The sequence below is a fragment of the Aquarana catesbeiana genome, linkage group LG08, assembly GCF_042186555.1.
Source record: "Aquarana catesbeiana isolate 2022-GZ linkage group LG08, ASM4218655v1, whole genome shotgun sequence".
In the NCBI taxonomy this organism is placed as follows: domain Eukaryota; kingdom Metazoa; phylum Chordata; class Amphibia; order Anura; family Ranidae; genus Aquarana; species Aquarana catesbeiana.
The window spans coordinates 6,894,598-6,914,682 of record NC_133331.1 but is presented as its reverse complement, the minus strand read 5'-3'; the positions used below and the strand labels follow the sequence as shown (position 1 = coordinate 6,914,682).

Genomic DNA, 20,085 nt, shown 5'->3' with positions numbered 1-20,085 from the left:
GCCGGCCTTCAAGCTAGTGGGGTGTGGGTCTACCTGTAACAGATCTTAGGGGGAAAAATAATTTTGTCAGTTGAGACAACACAAGTACAGCAAGTTGTGTTTTGTGTTCGGTTGGCCAGGGTGTTCAATTGAGTGAATTCTGTTGTCTGGAAGTGTTTTCCAGCATGCCCATTTAATTCCAAATTTATGTGGTGTATCTCTAGCGATATGGATCAGCTCTTCCATGTCAGATATTCTGTTGATTCTATGAAACCATTCTTTAATTGAGGGGACGTTTTGAGATTTCCAGTGGATTGGGACACATTGTTTCGCTGCATTGATTAAGTGCATCATTAGTGATTGATGGAATGAGTTTTGCCGTGTGGACGAGTGGTGCAGGAGGAACTGAACTGGAGTGAAGGCTATTTCATAAGATGTGATGCGTGAGGTTAACTGGTGTACTTCTTTCCAGAGAGTTTGGATAAGAGGGCACGACCACCAGATGTGAATCAATGTACTGCAATCCTCTTGACATCTCCAGCAAGCATCTGGTATGGTGTGTTTGAATTTGTGGAGTAGGGCTGGTGTGCGGTACCAGCGGGATTGTATTTTGTATAGCTTTGGTACAGCTTGTGAACAGAAGTGGGTTTCTTGTAAGAATATTACGTCAGCTCTCATACTCTTCATACTGGCTACGATTCGTGAACGTTTCACTGAGATGTTCAGTCCTTTGACATTTAAAGATACAATCCTGAGCGTAGGACTTTTAGATTTGGTCACATGAGGGGCCAAGGTAGAGTAGTACTGGTAAGCTTCGGATTAGAGATCGTCTGGGGAGGGAAGCAACAGAGGGAGCGCAGGTGTGGGGAGGAAGAAGGGGTAAGGAAAGAAAAGAGGAGGAGAAGGGATGTCAAGAGAGATAAGGCCTCTAGGAATATAGAGGACTGGTGCGTATGGGTGTAGGGAGGTGTGAGGAGAAGGATGTATCAACCGGAGTCGGGTATGGACCCCTGGTCCCACCCGAGGAAATAAGGTCCAGAAAGGGTCAGTTAGATCTCACAGAGATCACTGTGTGTGAGGGTAGTTGGTTACGGTTCGTACAGGGAGTCAATTCCGTGTTCCTGAGAGGTCTGTATAGCGTAAAGAGGTGATGATTAGTGCAGAGGAGATATTAGGGAGAGGGGAGATGTACCCCTGATCAGTTTTATCATCTTAATGGTCAACTCTATTAAGAGAGGGGTAAGAAAATAAAGTTTTGCAATAAAAGGCCTTTCCTAGAGTAGTTAACATTGTAATAACCGCATTAGTCTAGTAATATAGTTGTAAAGAGCTTGTGTCACCAGGAAAGGTTGTTCTAAAACATTGTAGGGCCGAAGGTCCTTAAGGTGTCCGCATAAGATGCCATGTGTTTGGTCGGTTAAGTTACTGTGTAAGAGTAATCGGTTGTATTTACACCACACATGGTCAAATCTGTTCAGTATCTATAATTAACCAGGTTTGACATGGAAAAAAAAGAAACATAACATTGAACTAAGATAAAACGATTATAATGACAGAAACCTCAACATTATCTCTGGTTATCTATTGGTAACAATGAGTGATCGCCTGTTCTGAAGAGGGCCTTCTATTTAAGCAGCGTGAGACATGGTGTATGATGTAGTACGTGGTAACCGGGTACTAAATGTACCCTGATCTTGGGGTTACGTCAGGTGTGGTGACGTATCATGCTGCTGCTGTTTCGAGAGCTGCCATGCAGTAGGCAATTCGAGACTGGTGTGAAGGCGAGTGTTAGATGTGCCCTCTTCAGAAGTGTGAAATATCACCTTAAAGCCATATTAACAACGAGAAGAGCGTTAGAGCTCATTCTAAAAACATAGGAAATGTCTTAGTGGTTAAATTGGATAAGATATCCCTGCATAACAATAGGTGAGCCAGGGACCGGTCTAAAGTCCGATCCACTCCCATGTAAATTACCTATATGGGAGCCATGTGCATCATCCCAGTCTGTACCGGGAGTCTATTCTTTTGTCTTGGAGGGTAAGTCATCTGCTGCAATGAAAAAAGGTTAATTAGTGTGGCAGGCACACTTGTCTCTGGATAGGGCCTGACTATAGGGGTACAACCTAGATGGAGTGCCCCGTTTTCCTATGCAATTGTGCCATTAGAGATACAATAAACATCCCTCTGGGGCTGGATTGGAACTTATGGAGTGGGGGAAAAGTCACTTGAAATACTAATGCCGCGTACACACGAGCGGACTTTACGGCAGACTTTGCCCGGCGGACGGGATTTGGTCGGACAATTCGATCGTGTGTGGGATCCAGCGGACTTTGTTTTTTCAAAAGTTGGACGGACTTAGATTTGAAACATGTTTTAAATTAATCCGTCGAAATCGAGTCCAGTCGAAAAGTCCGCTCATCTGTATGCTAGTTCGACGGACAAAAAGCCACGCTAGGGCAGCTATTGGCTACTGGCTATGAACTTCCTTGTTTTAGTCCGGTCGTACGTCATCACGTACGAATTCGACGGACTTTGGTGGAGTGTGTGTAGGCAAGTCCGTTCATTCAGAAAGTCCGTCGAAAAGTCCGCCGAGCAAAGTCTGCCGTAAAGTCTGCTCGTGTGTACGCGGCATAAGAGTTTATTCCGGCGGGGAGTGTACTCACAGTTCAATCATTTCCCGGGGTGGTTATACAGTGGTTAAGTTCACAGTCTTGGAAGGTACGATTTTCCTCAGGCATGTATTGTGTGTAATAACCAGATTCGGTAGAAAAATCTTACTCTTATGGTAGAAGGAAAAGGGGGGAGAAGATCCATGTCATGGCGGGAAGTCTGTGACGAGAGGGTTAATTACTTTTTCATGAGGGACGCGGTTTGCGATGGTCTGGAGAAGCATTGGGGCTGCCATTCCTCGGGTTTCCTGCTGCTTGTGGAGACGAGGGTGGAGGGTGAGCGCTGCGGCGATGGGCCATGCTGAAATTCCCTGCTTCAGTAATAGCATCCATAGAAGTAGCTCTGCGTAATGGAGGCAAGCGAAAGTCGCTGTACCAATCAGGTACATCAACAAGCGGGATATTGAGAGCGGCGCAAAAGTGTTCCAAATCTTCAGGCAGCTATTTTCACTCCCTGTAATAGCGCAATTATTTATGAGTTTTATTTGTTCTTGATATCCGCTGCCACCGTGCAGAGGTTGGCTAGGCTCAGTGTAGATGCCGAGTGCAAATCAGGAAACTGAGATGAAGGGCTGCGGCTTCGGGATCGGTGAGTGTTCCTGCTCGAGGAGCGGGACTCGTGCGTTGTGGCCTGTGTCTCTAGCGCAGCTCCTCTGGGCTGTGTCCTGAATATCTAATGATTATGGTGGCTCAGCTGTGTTTCTTGGCTCCTGGGCGATTGTGAACGAGTCGCAGAGGCACTTCGGGTTGTGCTCCCCATGGAGGATGCTGGCAATGGGATCTGTAGGCAAAAAACTGGATCTCGTGGAACAAGAGCTCTGGATTAAGCGTCCATCTTAGCAAGGAACCAGGCCACACCCCCTGAATAAAGATGATTGAACTTAAAACATTTCCCGCACGCAGGACAGGGGTACGGCAGAGATCTCAGATGTGTAGAAAGACCGAACTTCTGTAAAAAACATTTCCCTCACTCAGGACAGGAATACGGCTTTTCCCCCGTGTGAGATCTCTGATGTGTGGAAAGATGGGACTTCAGTGAAAAACATTTCCCGCACTCAGGACAGGAATACGACTTCTCCCCTGTATGAGATCTCTGATGCTGGGAAAGATTGGACTTCAGTGAAAAACATTTCCCGCACTCAGAACAGGAATACGGCTTCTCCCCTGTATGAGATCTCTGATGCTTGGAAAGATGGGACTTCAGTGAAAAACATTTCCCGCACTCAGAACAGGAATACGGCTTCTCCCCTGTATGAGATCTCTGATGCTGGGAAAGATTGGACTTCAGTGAAAAACATTTCCCGCACTCAGAACAGGAATACGGCTTCTCCCCTGTATGAGATCTCTGATGTATGGAAAGATTGGACATATTTGAAAAACATTTCCCGCACTCAGGACAGGAATGCGGCTTCTCTCCTGTGTGAGATCTCTGATGCTGGGAAAGATGGGACTTCTGTGAAAAACATTTCCCACACTCAGGACAGGAATACGGCTTCTCCCCCGTGTGAGACCTCTGATGTGTGGAAAGATGGGACTTCAGTGAAAAACATTTCCCACACTCAGGACAGGAATACGGCTTCTCTCCTGTATGAAATCTCTGATGTATGGAAAGATTGGACATATTTGAAAAACATTTCCCGCACTCAGGACAGGAATGCGGCTTCTCTCCTGTGTGAGATCTCTGATGCTGGGAAAGATGGGACTTCTGTGAAAAACATTTCCCGCACTCAGAACAGGAATACAGCTTCTCTCCTGTGTGAGATCTCTGATGTGTGGAAAGATGGGACTTCTGTGAAAAACATTTCCCACACTCAGGACAGGAATACGGTTTCTCCCCTGTGTGAGACCTCTGATGTTTGTAAAGACGGGACTTGTGTGAAAAACATTTCCCGCACTCAGGACAGGAATATGGCTTCTCTCCTGTGTGAGAACTTTTATGCACATTTAGACTGTATTTAAAACGAAAACACTTCCCGCACTCAGTACATGAAAACCTGTTCTCTGTTCTCACAGTCTGAGGTTCCTCGGGATAGGAGGAATACGATGGTCCGGCACTGTCCCTCACAGTCTGAGGTTCCTCAGGATTAGAAGAATGGGATGGTCCATCTACACTGTGTGGTGCCGGATGGACATTTGAGGTAGCCGGGTTTTCTCCTGGACTATACTGTGTGATGTCCTCATCTTCCTCTGAGGTTTTCTTCATCTCCCGTCCATCTACTAAAATAGAGATAAAAATATTATTACTAGACTTGAGCAGATTGGTTCCCCTAAATCAGGACTCCGCCCACATCAGGAAGCTTTGTCTCTAAGGATCTTACAATTCCCCCCAAGATAACTAGTAAATGGGTCCTCTGATCTCCTAACAGTTAATTTCTTTATTCATGGACCTTAGTCAGAGAGTGAGGACACAACAAGAACTGTCTTTTATAGGAGTGATGAGGGGAGTATAGGATGAGTGTGCCCCCCACCCATCCCCATCTCTCATTGCCATCTTCCCTACACAAGAAGTACTGCACTCCCTGATTTAGTCCATGATTCAGTCATGAATAACAGTGGGGCTGAGCCCCACCAGAGGTCAGAGAGTGAGGATGGGGGAGAACAACCAAGATAAAGACTGGACTGATCCTGAAAACCCCCATCATTGAGTTATTGGCTCCTCCCTCCACATCACTTTCTGTTTAAGGTTCCAAAGTTTGAGGATGTTATCACATTATTATCAACACATAAAAGTCTGTGCTCCAATCCCATCATCAGATATAAAATCAAAACACTATAATCTGATTCCACCCTCAAATGAAATAAGTAATCAGGAAGCTGCTCACATAATAACCAGATATGAGGTATAACAGAATTCCTCCAAAATATGCTGAGCTGTCCCTTTAAATCATATACAAAAAAGCTCACCACAGATGAGGTCATCAGGGGCTTGATCACTGATCCAATCCCCGATGTGATGATATCAGAGCTTTGGGCACTCTAACATCATCACTCCCATTGCAGTTGAGCTGAGTGCCGAGGAGATACACTGTGCATTTCTACCGATGTGTGTGACAGCTATTTCTATGTAATAAAGTGAGAGATGTTATAGATCTATACTATGTGGAGAATTCTTCTTGTCTTGGGTCTGAGACTATACAGATATATCCCTCCACCCGGCACTTCCAGCAAACAACAGAACTAGTAACCCCGGGAGAATTCCTCTGTCAGACATCTCGCTAGATCCGGGTATGGGACAGAAGATCTAAGGCACATGCCCCAGATGCCTAAGACAATCAATGCCTATGGTGAAAATGAACATTTTGCTGCCAGCTGAACCCCAGAATCTCCATAAATCCAGTCTAGATACATGAACTGTGTCTGCAGCACAGAGAAGGAAGATTATCCAAGAGAAATACAGGAATACAGGACGGGGAACACAGCTCAAGAAAGTGACCAGGGTATTACAGGCCGATATCTATGGTTGCCACCTCATCCCTTTAAACCCGAACACATATTAATTACACAGGTTCTGTGGCTGATTAAGGTGGTAATTAAACTCACTTGATGCCTTATCTGCATTTAATTAGCCTCAGAACCTGTGGAATTCAAAGGTGTTCGGGTTTAAAGGGATGAGGTGGCAACTCTACTGATATCGCCCAGTCCCCGCCCTACTCTGGACCAATCAGTGAGCAGTATGGGTGGAGGAATGTATTTAGTGTTAATGGCCCACCTGTGCTGATCTTGGTAGGAGTGTCCTCCTCTATCAATGTCCCTGTTATTCCATCCCCCTCTATAGACTGCTGATCATCCCTCACATACATTTCTTCTTCTTCTTCTTCTTTAACCTCAAATTCTATATCGATTGGATCTCCACTCTAAATTAAGAAAATGAGAGAAAATATCATCTGTAAAAATAAGCTTTATTACTGAGACATCACATATATATAATCCACACATTGCCTCCACGAGTCCATGTCCTAGATGCTCCGTCCTACCAACCTTTAAATAAGGAGGGATGGTGTGACCTTCCTGTGTGGAATCCCTGGAATATAGAGAATCGGGACATCTCTCTGGTGGGATCCTGGTATTAGGTGGCTCCATCATATCCTTGTGTCCTTCTGAAAACTCCTCCATCACTCCATATTCCTCATCCTCCTCTTTATACTCTTCTTTAACATCAATATTATAATCCCCGAGGTTTCCACTCTGAAAGATATAATAACACATTAATTATAACAAACATACTTGTGTATAAATCACAACTACCAATAATTGTCAATCATCTACCTGATCGTGGTGAAGGATGGTGTGACCTTCCTGTGTGGAATCCCGGGAATACAGAGGACGGGGACATCTCTCTGGTGGGTTCCCATTACTGGATCCATCTGTAGGAAACACACACACTGACTGAATACATTGTTTCTATGTGTTTATCAGATGATGGGGGATCTAGGTGGACCCTCCGTACTGCTCTCTCCTTTATAATAAAGTCTCCTCTTACCCGGTGATGTGAGGGGCGGCTGATTGTCCATCATGACGTCCTTGTAGAGATCCTTGTGTCCTTCTAAATACTCCCACTCCTCCATGGAGAAATAGACAGTGGCATCCTGACACCTTATAGGAACCTGACACACACAATGATACAGTCACCATCCAGACACATCCCTTGTCTGTTACTGGATAATGTCCCAGAATTCCCAGAATCCTCCTCACCTCTCCTGTCAGCAGCTCCGTCATCTTCTTGGTGACTTCTAGAATCTTCTGCATGTTGTGTCTCTCAGGTTTTAGGGAGTCACATGGAGGCACTGTGATGGTCACATGATCACCTGACTTCACAAGAGGAAATCTCTGTATTGAAAAAAAAAACATAATATCATGTGACATTCCCAGAATCCTCCTCACCTCTCCGGTCAGGTCTGTATTTTATTAATAGAGATAAGAGTGATGTCATGTGACCTCCCAGAATCCTCCTCACCTCTACGGTCAGGTCTGTGTTCTATTAATAGAGATAAGAGTGATGTCATGTGACCTCCCAGAATCCTCCTCACCTCTACGGTCAGGTCTGTGTTCTATTAATAGAGATAAGAGTGATGTCATGTGACCTCCCAGAATCCTCCTCACCTCTCCGGTCAGGTCTGTGTTTTATTAACCACTTAAACCCCGGACCATTTGGCTGGCAAAAGACCAGAGCACTTTTTGCGATTCGGCACTGCGCCGCTTTAACTGACAATTGCGCGGTCGTGCCACGTGGCTCCCAAACAAAATTGACGTCCTTTTTTTCCCACAAATAGAGCTTTGTTTTGATGGTATTTGATCACCTCTGCGGTTTTTAGTTTTTGCACTATAAACAAAAAAAGAGTGACGATTTTGAAAAAAAAGCAATATTTTTTACTTTTTGCTATAATAAATATCCCCAAAAAATATATAAAAAAACATTTTTTTTCCTCAGTTTAGGCCGATATGTATTTTTCTACAAATTTTTGGTAAAAAAATCGCAATAAGCGTTTATTGATCGGTTTGCGCAAAAGTTATAGCGTCTACAAAATAGGGGTTAGTTTTATGGCATTTTTATTAATTTTTTTTTTTTTTTATTAGTAATGGCGGCTATTTGCGATTTTTATCGTGACTGCGACACATCGGACAATTTTGACACATTTTTGGGACCATTGTCATTTTTACAGCGATCAGTGCAATTAAATTGCACTAATTATTGTAAAAGTGACACGGGCAGTGACGGGGTTAACCACTAGGGGACTAGGGAGGGGTTAAGTGTGTCCTATTGAGTGATTCTAACTGTGGGGGGGAGGGGCTGTGTGTGACACGACACTGATCACCGCTCCCAATTACAGGGAGCTGTGATCAGTGACAGCGTCACTAGGCAGAACGGGGAGATGTTTGTTTACATTAGCATCTCCCCGTTCTTCCTCTCCGTGAGACGATCGCAGGGGTCCCCGTGGACATCGAGTCTGCCGCACCCGCGGTCGGACTCACGGAGCTCGCGACGGGCGCGCACCGCCGCCGGCACGCACGCGATGGCACGTCAGCAAATTCAAAGGAATGTACAGGTATGCGCCGGTCGTTATGTGGTTAATAGAAATAAGAGTGATGTCATGTGACCTCCCAGAATCCTCCTCACCTCTCCGGTCAGGTCTGTGTTTTATTAATAGAGATGAGTGATGTCATGTGACCTCCCAGAATCCTCCTCACCTGTCCGGTCAGGTTTGTGTTTTATTAATAGAGATAAAAGTGATGTCATGTGACCTCCCAGAATCCTCCTCACCTCTCCGGTCAGGTCTGTGTTTTATTAATAGAGATAAGAGTGATGTCATGTGACCTCCCAGAATCCTCCTCACCTGTCCGGTCAGGTCTGTGTTTTATTAACCACTTGCCGACCGCTGCATGTACATATACGCAGGAAGAATGGCACGGCTGGGGGCGTGGTCTCGAAATGGCCGAGTGAGGACGTCTTTCTGAGGAGCTCCTGGCCTGACCCGTCCAGTCCCAGCTTTTAGTCATATATACTCTGCTCGTTTTACCAGGTATGTACTCTGCTGGAAAGCGGAGAGGCAGATTTCGGCAGCGGGTGTCTCCTAAATCACACAGCAGCAGAGACATACAAAGATTTTTAGTGAACAACCCCGGGACATCACCAAATACCAAGATGGCGGACACCACGAGGCCTGGAGCATATAATGACCAGCAGTTACAGGCTCCCTCGGTCCAGATGTCAATGCCACCTGCACAAAACCTGGACTGCTCAGTCCCAGGAATATTCCGCTCCGACTCACAGGAATCCTTATCCCTATCGCACACGCCGCTGACCCTGAGAGCCGATGCTGAACTGAGGGCGCTCTTACAAGCTCTCCCAACAAGGGCAGACATGGAAGCCATTGTCAGCAGGCTAGAGGCATCACACTGACAGGAGATAGCGGGGGTAAGACAAGAAGTACAGACTTTGTCAGACCGCATGGAAGTGGGAGAGTCAACTGTAGCCACGATCGAACGACGTTTATCGGCAGTTGAGGCGGCACAGACTGCTCAGGCCTCAGTGATCCTCGCTCAACAACTGCAATTAGAGGAAGTCGAAGATCGGAGCAGACAAAACAACCTGCGCCTGCGAGGAATACCGGAAGCAACGGGGATAGAAGATCTGGCGGAATCTACACTAGCTATCTTCAGGGATTTGATGGGAGAACATTATCCACCCAGCCTGTCCTTCGATTGTATCCACCGAGCACTGGGCCCCCGCTCAACCGATTTAGACAGACCAAGAGACGTTATCTGTCGTATACACCAATATGCCCACAAGGAAATGGTGTTGCCAGTGGCTTGGGAGAAGGGAGATGTCACATTTGATGGAGCCGTCATTTGGATCCTCCCAGACCTATCGAAATCGACATTGCAAAGAAGGGCCCTATTGAAACCAGTGCTGGAGGTGGCGAGAAACGCAGGCACCACTTATAGGTGGAGTTTCCCCATCTCAGTGATATTTAGGAAAGCTTAGCATTCTTTCACCCTGCGGACCCCTGCTGACCTTCCTGCCTTGTTTGCATTCCTGGACATAGATCCTGTTGAAGTCCCAGACTGGCTACAGTCATTGCAACGCTCCAACTACCGGCCTGGACCTTCTAGCAGGCGGAGATCCCGATCGCCCAGACCGCAGAGGAGCCGACGCAGGTCTCGCTACACTTCGGCAGAAGCGCCGAGAGAAGATTGACGAAGGGCACATGACCGGTGAGCTGATAGAAATTGACTCTCACCCCCACCGATGCTCCTCTATGTTGTTCGGGCACTCTCCCTTCATGTTTTTTCTATACTCACCGTTCATTCTAGTAGTCCACTTCTTCTCCTGCTTCTATGGGCATCCCATTTTTGTTGAACTTCCCCACAAAAGGGCCCGAAAGAAGAGCGATGGTTAGCACAGACTGCTATTTGGGTAGCCCGTAGGACTAGCTTGACCCCCAGTAGCAATTGGAGGATATGATGTCCTCCATGTTACCCGATATCATCTCTTGCAAAGCTTGACAGGACTCATCCGGAGGAATCAGGGGAACAGAACAACTCCACCACAAGAAATATTAGCTATAATTCTTACTGATACCCCCAATCTATTGTGGATGGATGGAGGGTATTTATATATTCCAGATCCAGGTTATTAGTTGCTGTGCATTATTATTTAAACGTTTTGGTTGTTTTTTTTTCTCATGCTACTATATTAATTACCATACAATTGTACTAGATTATTGTCTGGAAAATTCTAGGGGGAATAGATATTACCTATAACATTGTTATCACCTCTTTAGCCATTACTTAAATGTTAGAGCTAGGCTTAACAGCGGCAGGGGTGTTTACCTTCCGCTAGTCCCCTTGCATATTCTGAAGAGGGGCTTGGAAGATCCTGTGATACTGTGGGGTAGCCTTGTTTGATGTAGGGAAGGGAGGAGGATAGTCTATCACGATAGCAGGGGGAGCTGACTAGAACGGTTATGACATGAGGTGGTTCCAGACATTAATTTACTGAGGAAGGATCACTTGCAAGCACACCTCCCTTTAATGGTAGTTACGACTTCCCACATTGGAGGACGCAGAGGTCATGGGGGAGCTGGATGGTTTGGGAGGGGGGACATGGCAGTTTGATTGGGTGACGGCGTTGCTGCCCTTTCCCACCCTCTCTTATACGTTTATGTTACATTTACGGTTATTAGCCTCCGGTTAGTAGCTATATAGCGAGACAGGATGCTCTGTGTTTTCTGCCGTATATTTAAGGTTTTGTGCTGTTTTGTTTTTGATAAGTTCTTTTTTTTTTTTTTCTGGGTGTTACTCGATGTCTTACGTAAAAAGCTCTTGAGTAGAGGTATGCATAATGTTATCAAGCTGGGTGGAGGGGAGCAGACTGGGAGAACCTTCCCTGGTCTACTCTTACCTATCCCCCCCAATAGGACTGAGCAAATCTCCTGGTAAGATCCAGGACGTGCTCTTTTGAAAAGTATTTTGCTTTTTCCAGCATAGTATACGGGCGGTACATACTGTCTGTTACCCGTTTTAATTGACGGTCCTCTCATTTATTTTTATTTTCCTACTCTTTCTTCTCTTCCTGTATACTGTTTCCTACACTCACCTACTTTACGCTCCCCCCATCCCGCACCCATCCCTAAACCTTCCCTGGCACAGGTGATGATGGACTGCATCAATATATATTTATTGAACGCCAAGGGCCTTAACATACCAGAGAAAGGTCGTATGCTCTTACGTGACCTTAAAAGAGCCCATATGGATGTAGCATTCCTCCAGGAGACACACTTTAGGACAGGCAATCCGACCTACTTAAAAAAACGACATTTCCCACATGCATACCATGCCACTAATATAGTGGCTAAGTCCAAGGGAGTATCCATACTCACATACATACTCACTAGTGGACCCTGGTGGCCGTTATCTCTTTATTAAAGGCTTGCTGGGAGGCACTAAAGTAACACTTGCCACTGTTTACGCCCCAAACGACCGACAAGACACCTTCCTCCACCACACACTGAACTTGCTTACTGAATTCACAGAAGGCCAACTAGTGTTGGGAGGGGACATCAATGTACCTTTAATCCCCGCAGTTGACACGTCCTCAAATACCTCGTCCCTACGTTCAGGTGTACACAAACGCATAACTCGAGACCTACATGATGCCCGACTGATAGATGTCTGGAGACTGCTCCATTCTGGGGAACGTGATTATACTTTCTATTCACCCACACACAAAGTGTACTCGAGAATAGACTACTACTTTGTCCCCCATAGTCGGTTGGAAGCAGTCCGCAACGTTGAGATAGGTAACATCACATGGTCGGATCATGCACCTATCACCATGTGCTATTGCTTGTCCTCATCTCTGACCACCAGATCCAAATTTTGGAGATTGAACGAAAGTCTCTTGCAGACACCGGAGGTCCTGACAGATGTACAGACTGAACTGACGCATTATTTTCGACTTAATGACACAGGAGAATGCGACCCAGGTATAGTTTGGGAGGCCCATAAGACCGTGATAAGAGGTATATTTATTAAGCATGGCTCACGCATCAAAAAGGAAAGGGAACAATTACTGCTGACTCTTCTTAATAAAATACATGACGTGGAATCTCAACACAAACAAACACCGAATGCCTTGCTAGAAGCAGAACTTACGTCCCTCAGGAAACAAATTGTTGATCTGTTGCAATATAGAGCCAAAGCTGCCCTACAAATATGCAGGAAAATATCCTACGAGTCGGGAAATAAGTGTGGGAAACTTTTAGCCAGATCAGTCAGAAAGCATCGACTCCACACTTACATCCCCCAAATTATAAACCAGGAGGGACAGAAGAAGACCACACCAACCCAAATTGCGGAAGAATTCAGGAACTATTACACTTCCCTATATAACCTCCCAACTAAACCACCAAATGACGACACGATCACTGACTACCTCGCAGCATCCCAAATGCCCCGATTATCACTAGAAGATAAGATGGGACTGGAAGAACCCATCACTATAGAGGAACTACAGAGAGCGGTGGGTGGGATGAAACCAGGCAAAGCTCCAGGCCCAGATGGGATGACCTTACAATACTACCAAACACTTTTGACAATACTCGCCCCCCACATGGTGAAGATGTTTAATGGACTGGGTGAAGGAGATTCCTTACCCAGAGACACCCTACGGGCACACATATCTCTTATACCAAAAGAAGGCAAGGACCCAGCGACATGTGGCAGCTATAGGCCCATATCACTCCTGAACGTGGACCTTAAACTATTCACGAAAATTTTAGCCAACAGACTGACCCAGTTTATGCCAGACCTAGTTCATTTAGATCAAGTGGGGTTCATCCCCGCCTGAGAGGCAAGAGATAACACCACCAAAGTCCTCAGTCTCATCCATGTGGTAACCTCAGTCTCATCCATGTGGTAACCAAACACCAAATCCCATCCGTCTTTCTCAGCACAGATGCTGAGAAGGCATTTGACCGGGTTAACTGGGTGTTCATGTCGTCGGTCCTTACACAGATTGGCTTAGGTCATAAAATGATACAATGGATCTCTAGCATTTACTCCACACCCACAGCACAGATTAAGGCAAATGGAATCCTCTCGGATACATTCCCAATATCAAACGGTACTAGACAGGGATGCCTGCTTTCGCCCCTCCTTTTTGCCCTAACTTTAGAACCTTTCCTTTGCACTATAAGATTGAATCCGAACATATCAGGTGTATCAGTAGGAGATACCCAATATAAAATATCGGCTTATGCAGATGACCTTATATTCACCCTAACTAATCCCATAGTGTCGCTTCCAAATCTCTTAAGGGAATTTGATAGATATGGCACTCGTTCAAATCTAAAAATTAATTTTGATAAGTCTGAGGCCATGGGGATCAATATAACACCAAATAGATTGTGATCTATAAAATTACAATTCAAATTTAGATGGTCAGACACCTCCCTCAAATATCTAGGGACCCTGATTCCCAGTGATTTACGATACGCCTTTGACCTTAACCTCCCCACCTGCTGACTAAAACTAAAATACTTTTGGAAGAATGGAACAGTGGGCTACATTCCTGGTTCGGCAGATGTGATTTGCTTAAAATGTCCATACTTCCGAAATTCTTATATTTGTTTCAAGCATTGCCAATTAAAATCCCACCCCAATGCTTTAAGCAAGTTTCATTCCATCTTCATCAAATTCATATGGGCAAAATCAAAACCTAGACTACGCAGAAACTATCTAATATTACCCAAACATTACGGAGGACTGGCTATCCCAGACTTAAAAAGTTACTACAGGGCAGTACACCTGGGCAGAATAATAGACTGGAACCGGCATGGCAAAAACAAGCTATGGATACATCTAGAACAGACACAGTCCGAGGCCTCACTGAAGGGAGCGGTTTGGTGCTTTGTTCAACTACCTGTGACATTGAAATCGCACCCTATAATTGGCACATCACTTCGGGTGGGAGCCTCCACGATACTTGCAAATTCCTTATCCTTTGGTAGATCTCCCCTGTACTCAATATTGGGTAATCCAGCTTTTCCTCTGGGTCTGGAACGATCAGGGTTTGAAATACTCAATTCGACAGGAAGGGATCGAGCTTCACATTTCTTAATAGACAATAAATGGCCCTCCATACAATCCTTGATGATAGATAGTGGCCAATTCCAACTCCCATTTTGGACAGCAATACGTCTGCATCACTTTCTACTTACGATTCCCAACCCAACACAGTTTAACCGTGATCTGACGACCTTTGAAAATTACTGTAACGACGAGGGAACCTTATCTCAGGTACTGTCCAAAACGTATGCCTTCATTAACTCCCCTCCGGAACAACCGGATCTGACGTTCATACGTACATGGGAAAATGACTTACAATTTTCTAGTGCCCAAAAACAAACGATTATCACATTCTCCTTAAAAACATCTATCTGCACTAAAATACAGGAACTTAACTACAAGATCTTAACTAGATGGTACTACACCCCTCGTAGACTTCACGAATACTTCCCGGACACACCAGACAAATGCTGGAGATGTCAAGCAAGGGGACACTCCTCCACGTCTTCTGGTCTTGCCCACTGCTGCAGCACTTTTGGACGACAGTCCGCACGATCACACAAAAATTCACGGATTACACAATAAGTGACCATCCAGCTTTCATCTTGCTGCATGCGACTACAATATCGACACGAACATATAAAAAATCGATAGTACGGCACTTATTGAACGCAGCTAAAGCGTGCATCCCTCTTCTATGGAAGAAGAATCTGCCACCAACTGTAGGGATGTGGCTGCGCAGGGTGGAGGAGATCAGAAGATTGGAGGATTTGGTTCAAACGGCGCAAAACAAACAAGATCAACATTCCCAGACATGGAGGCTGTGGAATATGTTCATACTCTCCGATGAAGGAATAGCCCTACTGGCCACCTAGAGCAGAGTAACACAATAGAAGTCGACACTCCTGGCCCTAACACCCTATCCCTCCTTCCCTATCCACTCCCTTTTTTCCCTCGCCTACATTCTCTATCTCGTTCTTCCTTTCTTTTTCCTTTTCTCACTCTCTTCTTTGTCTCTCTCTGGCTTCTCACTCCCTTGTCTTTTTTTTATGGAACCTACTTGTTCCCTCCCTTTTACTTCTGTTTGTTATGGTGAAGGTATTCCATATCAGAAGTCTCACAACACTTCAGGAATGAAGCTTGTACAGCATACAGAATGTGATGATTTGTATTACCTACAAAAATAGATTTTGGTAGATGGAGGTCAACTAGTAATACTGATCACTCAAACACAAATGCCGTTATTACTGTTATTCTTAGGATATGTTTTCACCTATGTACGTTGAATACTATGATGGGAAATGTATCTCAATTTAATCTTTGTAATCTTTGTTCTCTTACTCTTTTTTTAAATAAAATTTACCCTGCCGCGAGCTCCCTGAGTATGTCCACGGGGATACCCGCAATCGTCTCACGGAGCTGAAGAACGAGGAGATGCTAATGTAAACAAGCATCTCCCCATTCTGCCTAGTGACAGTGTCACTGATCTCTGCTCCCTGTGATCGGGAGCTATGATCAGTGACATGTCACTCGTAGCCACGCCCCCTAACAGTTAGAATCACTCCCTAGGACACACTTAACCCCTTCCTAGCCAGCTAGTGGTTAACCCCTTCACTGCTAGTGTCATTTTTACAGTAATCAGTGCAATTTTTTAGCACTGATCGCTGTAAAAATGGCAATGGTCCCAAAAATGTGTCAAAATTGTCCGATGTGTCCGCCATAATGTCGCAGTCATGATAAAAATCGCAGATCGCCGCCATTACTAATAAAAAAAAATTATTATTTAAAATGCCATAAAACTAACCCCTATTTTGTAGACGCTGAAACTTTTGCGCAAACCAATCATAAAACGCTTATTGCAATTTTTTTAACCAAAAATATGTAGAAGAATACATATCTGCCTAAACTGAGGGAAAAAAATGTTTTTTTATATATTTTTGGGGGATATTTATTATAGCAAAAAGTAAAAAATAATGTGTTTTTTTCAAAATTGTCGCTATTGTTTTGTTTATAGCACTAAAAATAAAAACCGCAGAGGTTATCAAATACCACCAAAAGAAAGCTCTATTTGTGGGAAAAAAAGGACGTCAATTTTGGTTGGGAGCCACGTCGCACGACCGCGCAACTGTCAGTAAAAGCGACGCAGTGCCGAATCGCAAAAAGTGCTCTGGTCTTTGGCCAGCAAAATGGTCCGGGGCTTAAGTGGTTAATAGAGATAAGAGTGATGTCATGTGACCTCCCAGAATCCTCCTCACCTCTCTGGTCAGGTCTGTGTTTTATTAACCACTTCAGCCCCGGAAGAATTTACCCTCTTCCTGACCAGAGCACGACCGCGCTTTAACTGACAATTGCGCGGTCGTGCGACGTGGCTCCCAAACAAAATTGATGTCCTTTATTCCCCACAAATAGAGCTTTCTTTTGGTGGTATTTGATCACCCCTGCGCTTTTTATTTTTTGCGCTATAAACAAAAAAAGAGCGACAGTTTTGAAAAAAACGCATTATTTTTTTACTTTTTGCTATAATAATTATCCCCCAAAAATATATAAAAAAACTATTTTTTTTTCTCAGTTTAGGCCGATACGTATTCTTCTACATATTTTTGGTAAAAAAAATCGCAATAAGCGATTTTTGATCGGTTTGCACAAAAGTTATAGCGTTTACAAAATAGGGGATAGTTTTATGGCATTTTTATTAATATATTTTTTTTTAAATGGCGGCGATCAGCGATTTTTATTGTGACTGCGATATTATGGCGGACACATCGGACATTTATGACACATTTTTGGGACCATTGTCATTTATACAGTGATCAGTGCTATACAAATGCACCGATTCCTGTGTAAATGACACTGGCAGTGAAGGGGTTAACCACTAGGTGGCAGTGTAGGGGTTAAGTGTGTCCTAGGGGCGTGTTTCTAACTGTAGGGGGGATGGGCTGTGTGTGACACGTCATTGATCTCTGCTCCGATGACAGGGAACAGAGAACAGTGACACTGTCACTAGGCAGAACGGGGAGATGCTGTTTACATTAGCATCTCCCCGTTCTTCCTCCCCGTGAGGCGATCGCGGGTATCCCCGCAGCGATCAAGTCCCCCACCGAAGCTCCCCAGAGGTGGCTTATCTACATCAGTCACCTAAATCCTTAATATCACCATCTAATTCAATACTATTATGATTCTCATACTATTATTTTTCTCCTTATATATCTAATTACCATAGTACACCATAGATTATTACAACACTGTCTGACCTTTCAATAGATAATTCGAATAAACTATAAATTGACATGGGTTTGTTTATGGGCTAATGCCCTGACAATTGCCGTAGGTTCTGGCCCCACCACTTCAGGGGAGCTTCGGTGGGGGACACTCGTTACGTGTGACTCCTTGTAAGCCGCATTAGGTGGATCCTTGTCCTCTTCTCGGCGTCTCATTGTGGCGTGGAGGCGCGCAGAATGGTCCGATGGCTGTGCGGGGAGGTTATGACTGAGAGGTATCTCCAAATGCAGTGGTAATCATGTGCAATGTGTTACATACATTTTTGCATACATTATGCCTTGTTTTCAAACACAATTTGATATGTTATTATAAATCTTCTTTTTCTTAGCAAACTCATCCTCTGAAGAGACCCCACACATCGTGGGTCGAAACACGTCAGGAACTGTTAGGCAATAGTCATTAATATATGCTGTGTATAATCTTTTATGTTTGCTATTTCCTGTATTTGGCATGGGCATATTCCCATCTGAGCTCATACTTTTTTTTCCAAATCTTGTATTTATTATTATTTTTTTCAAAGGGAAAAAACACACGGAATACAGCATCCTTAATCATCAGTAAAGAAGATACAATGATAAGGAACGAATTAAATAACTTTACATGATGTTGGCAGGGTGTCTAAGTACTCCTGGACCATATTTTATACCAATCTAACTTGATTTTCATCTTCATGTTTAATATCTTTAATAAATGCCACCACCCTCATCTTCTGCCAAAACAAAGAAAATATCTTGCTTCTGTAATTCTTCCTTGGGATCCCGGATGGTTTCGTGAATCTCCTCCCATCCTCAGGTATAATATAGAAACAGAATAGTGCAGGCCCACGGGGAAACCAATAGATCCCCATGTGTCTACCCATTAACGACAGAATAAAAGAATATGAGAAAGAAAAGATGAGAGAGGGGGGGGAGATAGAGGCGAGAGCTGAAAGTAAGAATACAAAGGAGAGGGGGGTATAGGGGAAGGATAAGAGTGAAACTAAAAATGAAATGAAATTAAAATTAAAATCAGGTTTAAGATTAAAATTTAAATTAAAATTAAAATTAAAATTAGGGGGGCTCATGGAGGCAGTATACTCCCACATCTCAGGCTATGAGCTCATAGTATCACGGAGGACTGCTCTCTGTGTGTCTCACCGAGCTACCATTGATCTATACTGAGGCTAATCTAGTTGTTGTGTCCCCTTTCATAAGTGCCCTACCTTCATCCGAGAAAATAAACATGTTCCAAATAGACCATGTTCTCGTAAACTGTTCCGTCTGATGGCGGGCCGTTAGAATTAGATCTTTCAATTTTTTAATGTCCTCCACCTTCCTGAGCCACTGGCTGATGGTTGGAGAATGTGTGGATTTCCAGCATAAGGGGATACATGATTTGGCTGCATCGAGTAAGTGACGGAGTAGTGACTTTTTATATGTTTTACGTGACATGTTGGAGTCATGGAGTAGAAAAAAGACTGGGTCAGCCGTGATTTGGCGTTCAGTCAATCTAGGGCACGTCCAGAAGATGTGGAGGATCGAACCTCTATCGCCCTGACATCTCCAGCAGCGATCTGAGGTAGACGGGAAAATCTTTTGTAGTTTTGCTGGGGTATTATACCATCTAGTAACGATTTTGTAATTAGTTTCCTGTGTCTTTGTGCATATTGAGGATTTATATGTGAAGTGAAGAATATTTTGTTGTTCACGCTTTGTGAAGGTACGTTGCATGTCTCTTTCCCACATCTCTAAACATTTCAGTTCATGGCCATCATGTGGTGTAATCAGCAGTTGATAAGTAGCCGATAAGGCGTGTGGCATGGCTCCCTCTTCCGAACAGTAGGACTCATAAGTGGTTAGGGTTTGATCAGAATTCCTAGGGGGGGTAATGATTTGAGAAAATGGCTAAGTTGGAGGGCCCTCCAATAGTCCAAATGAAATGGTCCGTCTGGGTTCATAAGTTCGGATGCGGTCAACCATTTACCGTTCACAAGAAAATGGGAAGCTTGAAAGCGACCCGAGCCTCTCAGGGAGCGAAAAATGGGGTCCAAATTTCTGGGGGCAAACTGCGGGGTTCCCAATATTGGTCTGAGTGGGGAGTCAGGTGTCGT

General features: G+C 44.4%; 3 protein-coding genes across 5 annotated transcripts in view; all 3 read right to left on the bottom strand.

The window, feature by feature from the left end:
- LOC141105568 (RRP12-like protein) overlaps positions 1 to 20,085 on the bottom strand; it is a 305,552-nt gene that overhangs the window by 138,070 nt on the left and 147,397 nt on the right. The gene's annotated exons all lie outside the window — the stretch shown is intronic.
- On the bottom strand, positions 3,312 to 6,693 carry LOC141105412 (uncharacterized). The gene is made up of 3 exons (XM_073595274.1): positions 6,627 to 6,693; positions 4,814 to 4,865; positions 3,312 to 4,702 (listed from the first exon to the last, which is right to left on the bottom strand). Exons 1-3 carry the CDS (start codon positions 6,691 to 6,693, stop codon positions 3,616 to 3,618), a joined length of 1,206 nt encoding a protein of 401 aa, XP_073451375.1. The 3' UTR covers positions 3,312 to 3,615.
- LOC141105411 (uncharacterized) overlaps positions 6,903 to 20,085 on the bottom strand; it is a 37,868-nt gene continuing 24,685 nt past the window's right edge. The window contains exons 4-6 of the mRNA XM_073595273.1: positions 7,341 to 7,475; positions 7,129 to 7,252; positions 6,903 to 7,012 (exon numbers count right to left, since the gene is read on the bottom strand). Of these exons, the coding sequence (XP_073451374.1) occupies positions 6,903 to 7,012; positions 7,129 to 7,252; positions 7,341 to 7,475 (369 nt within the window). The remainder of the gene's footprint in view (positions 7,013 to 7,128; positions 7,253 to 7,340; positions 7,476 to 20,085) is intronic.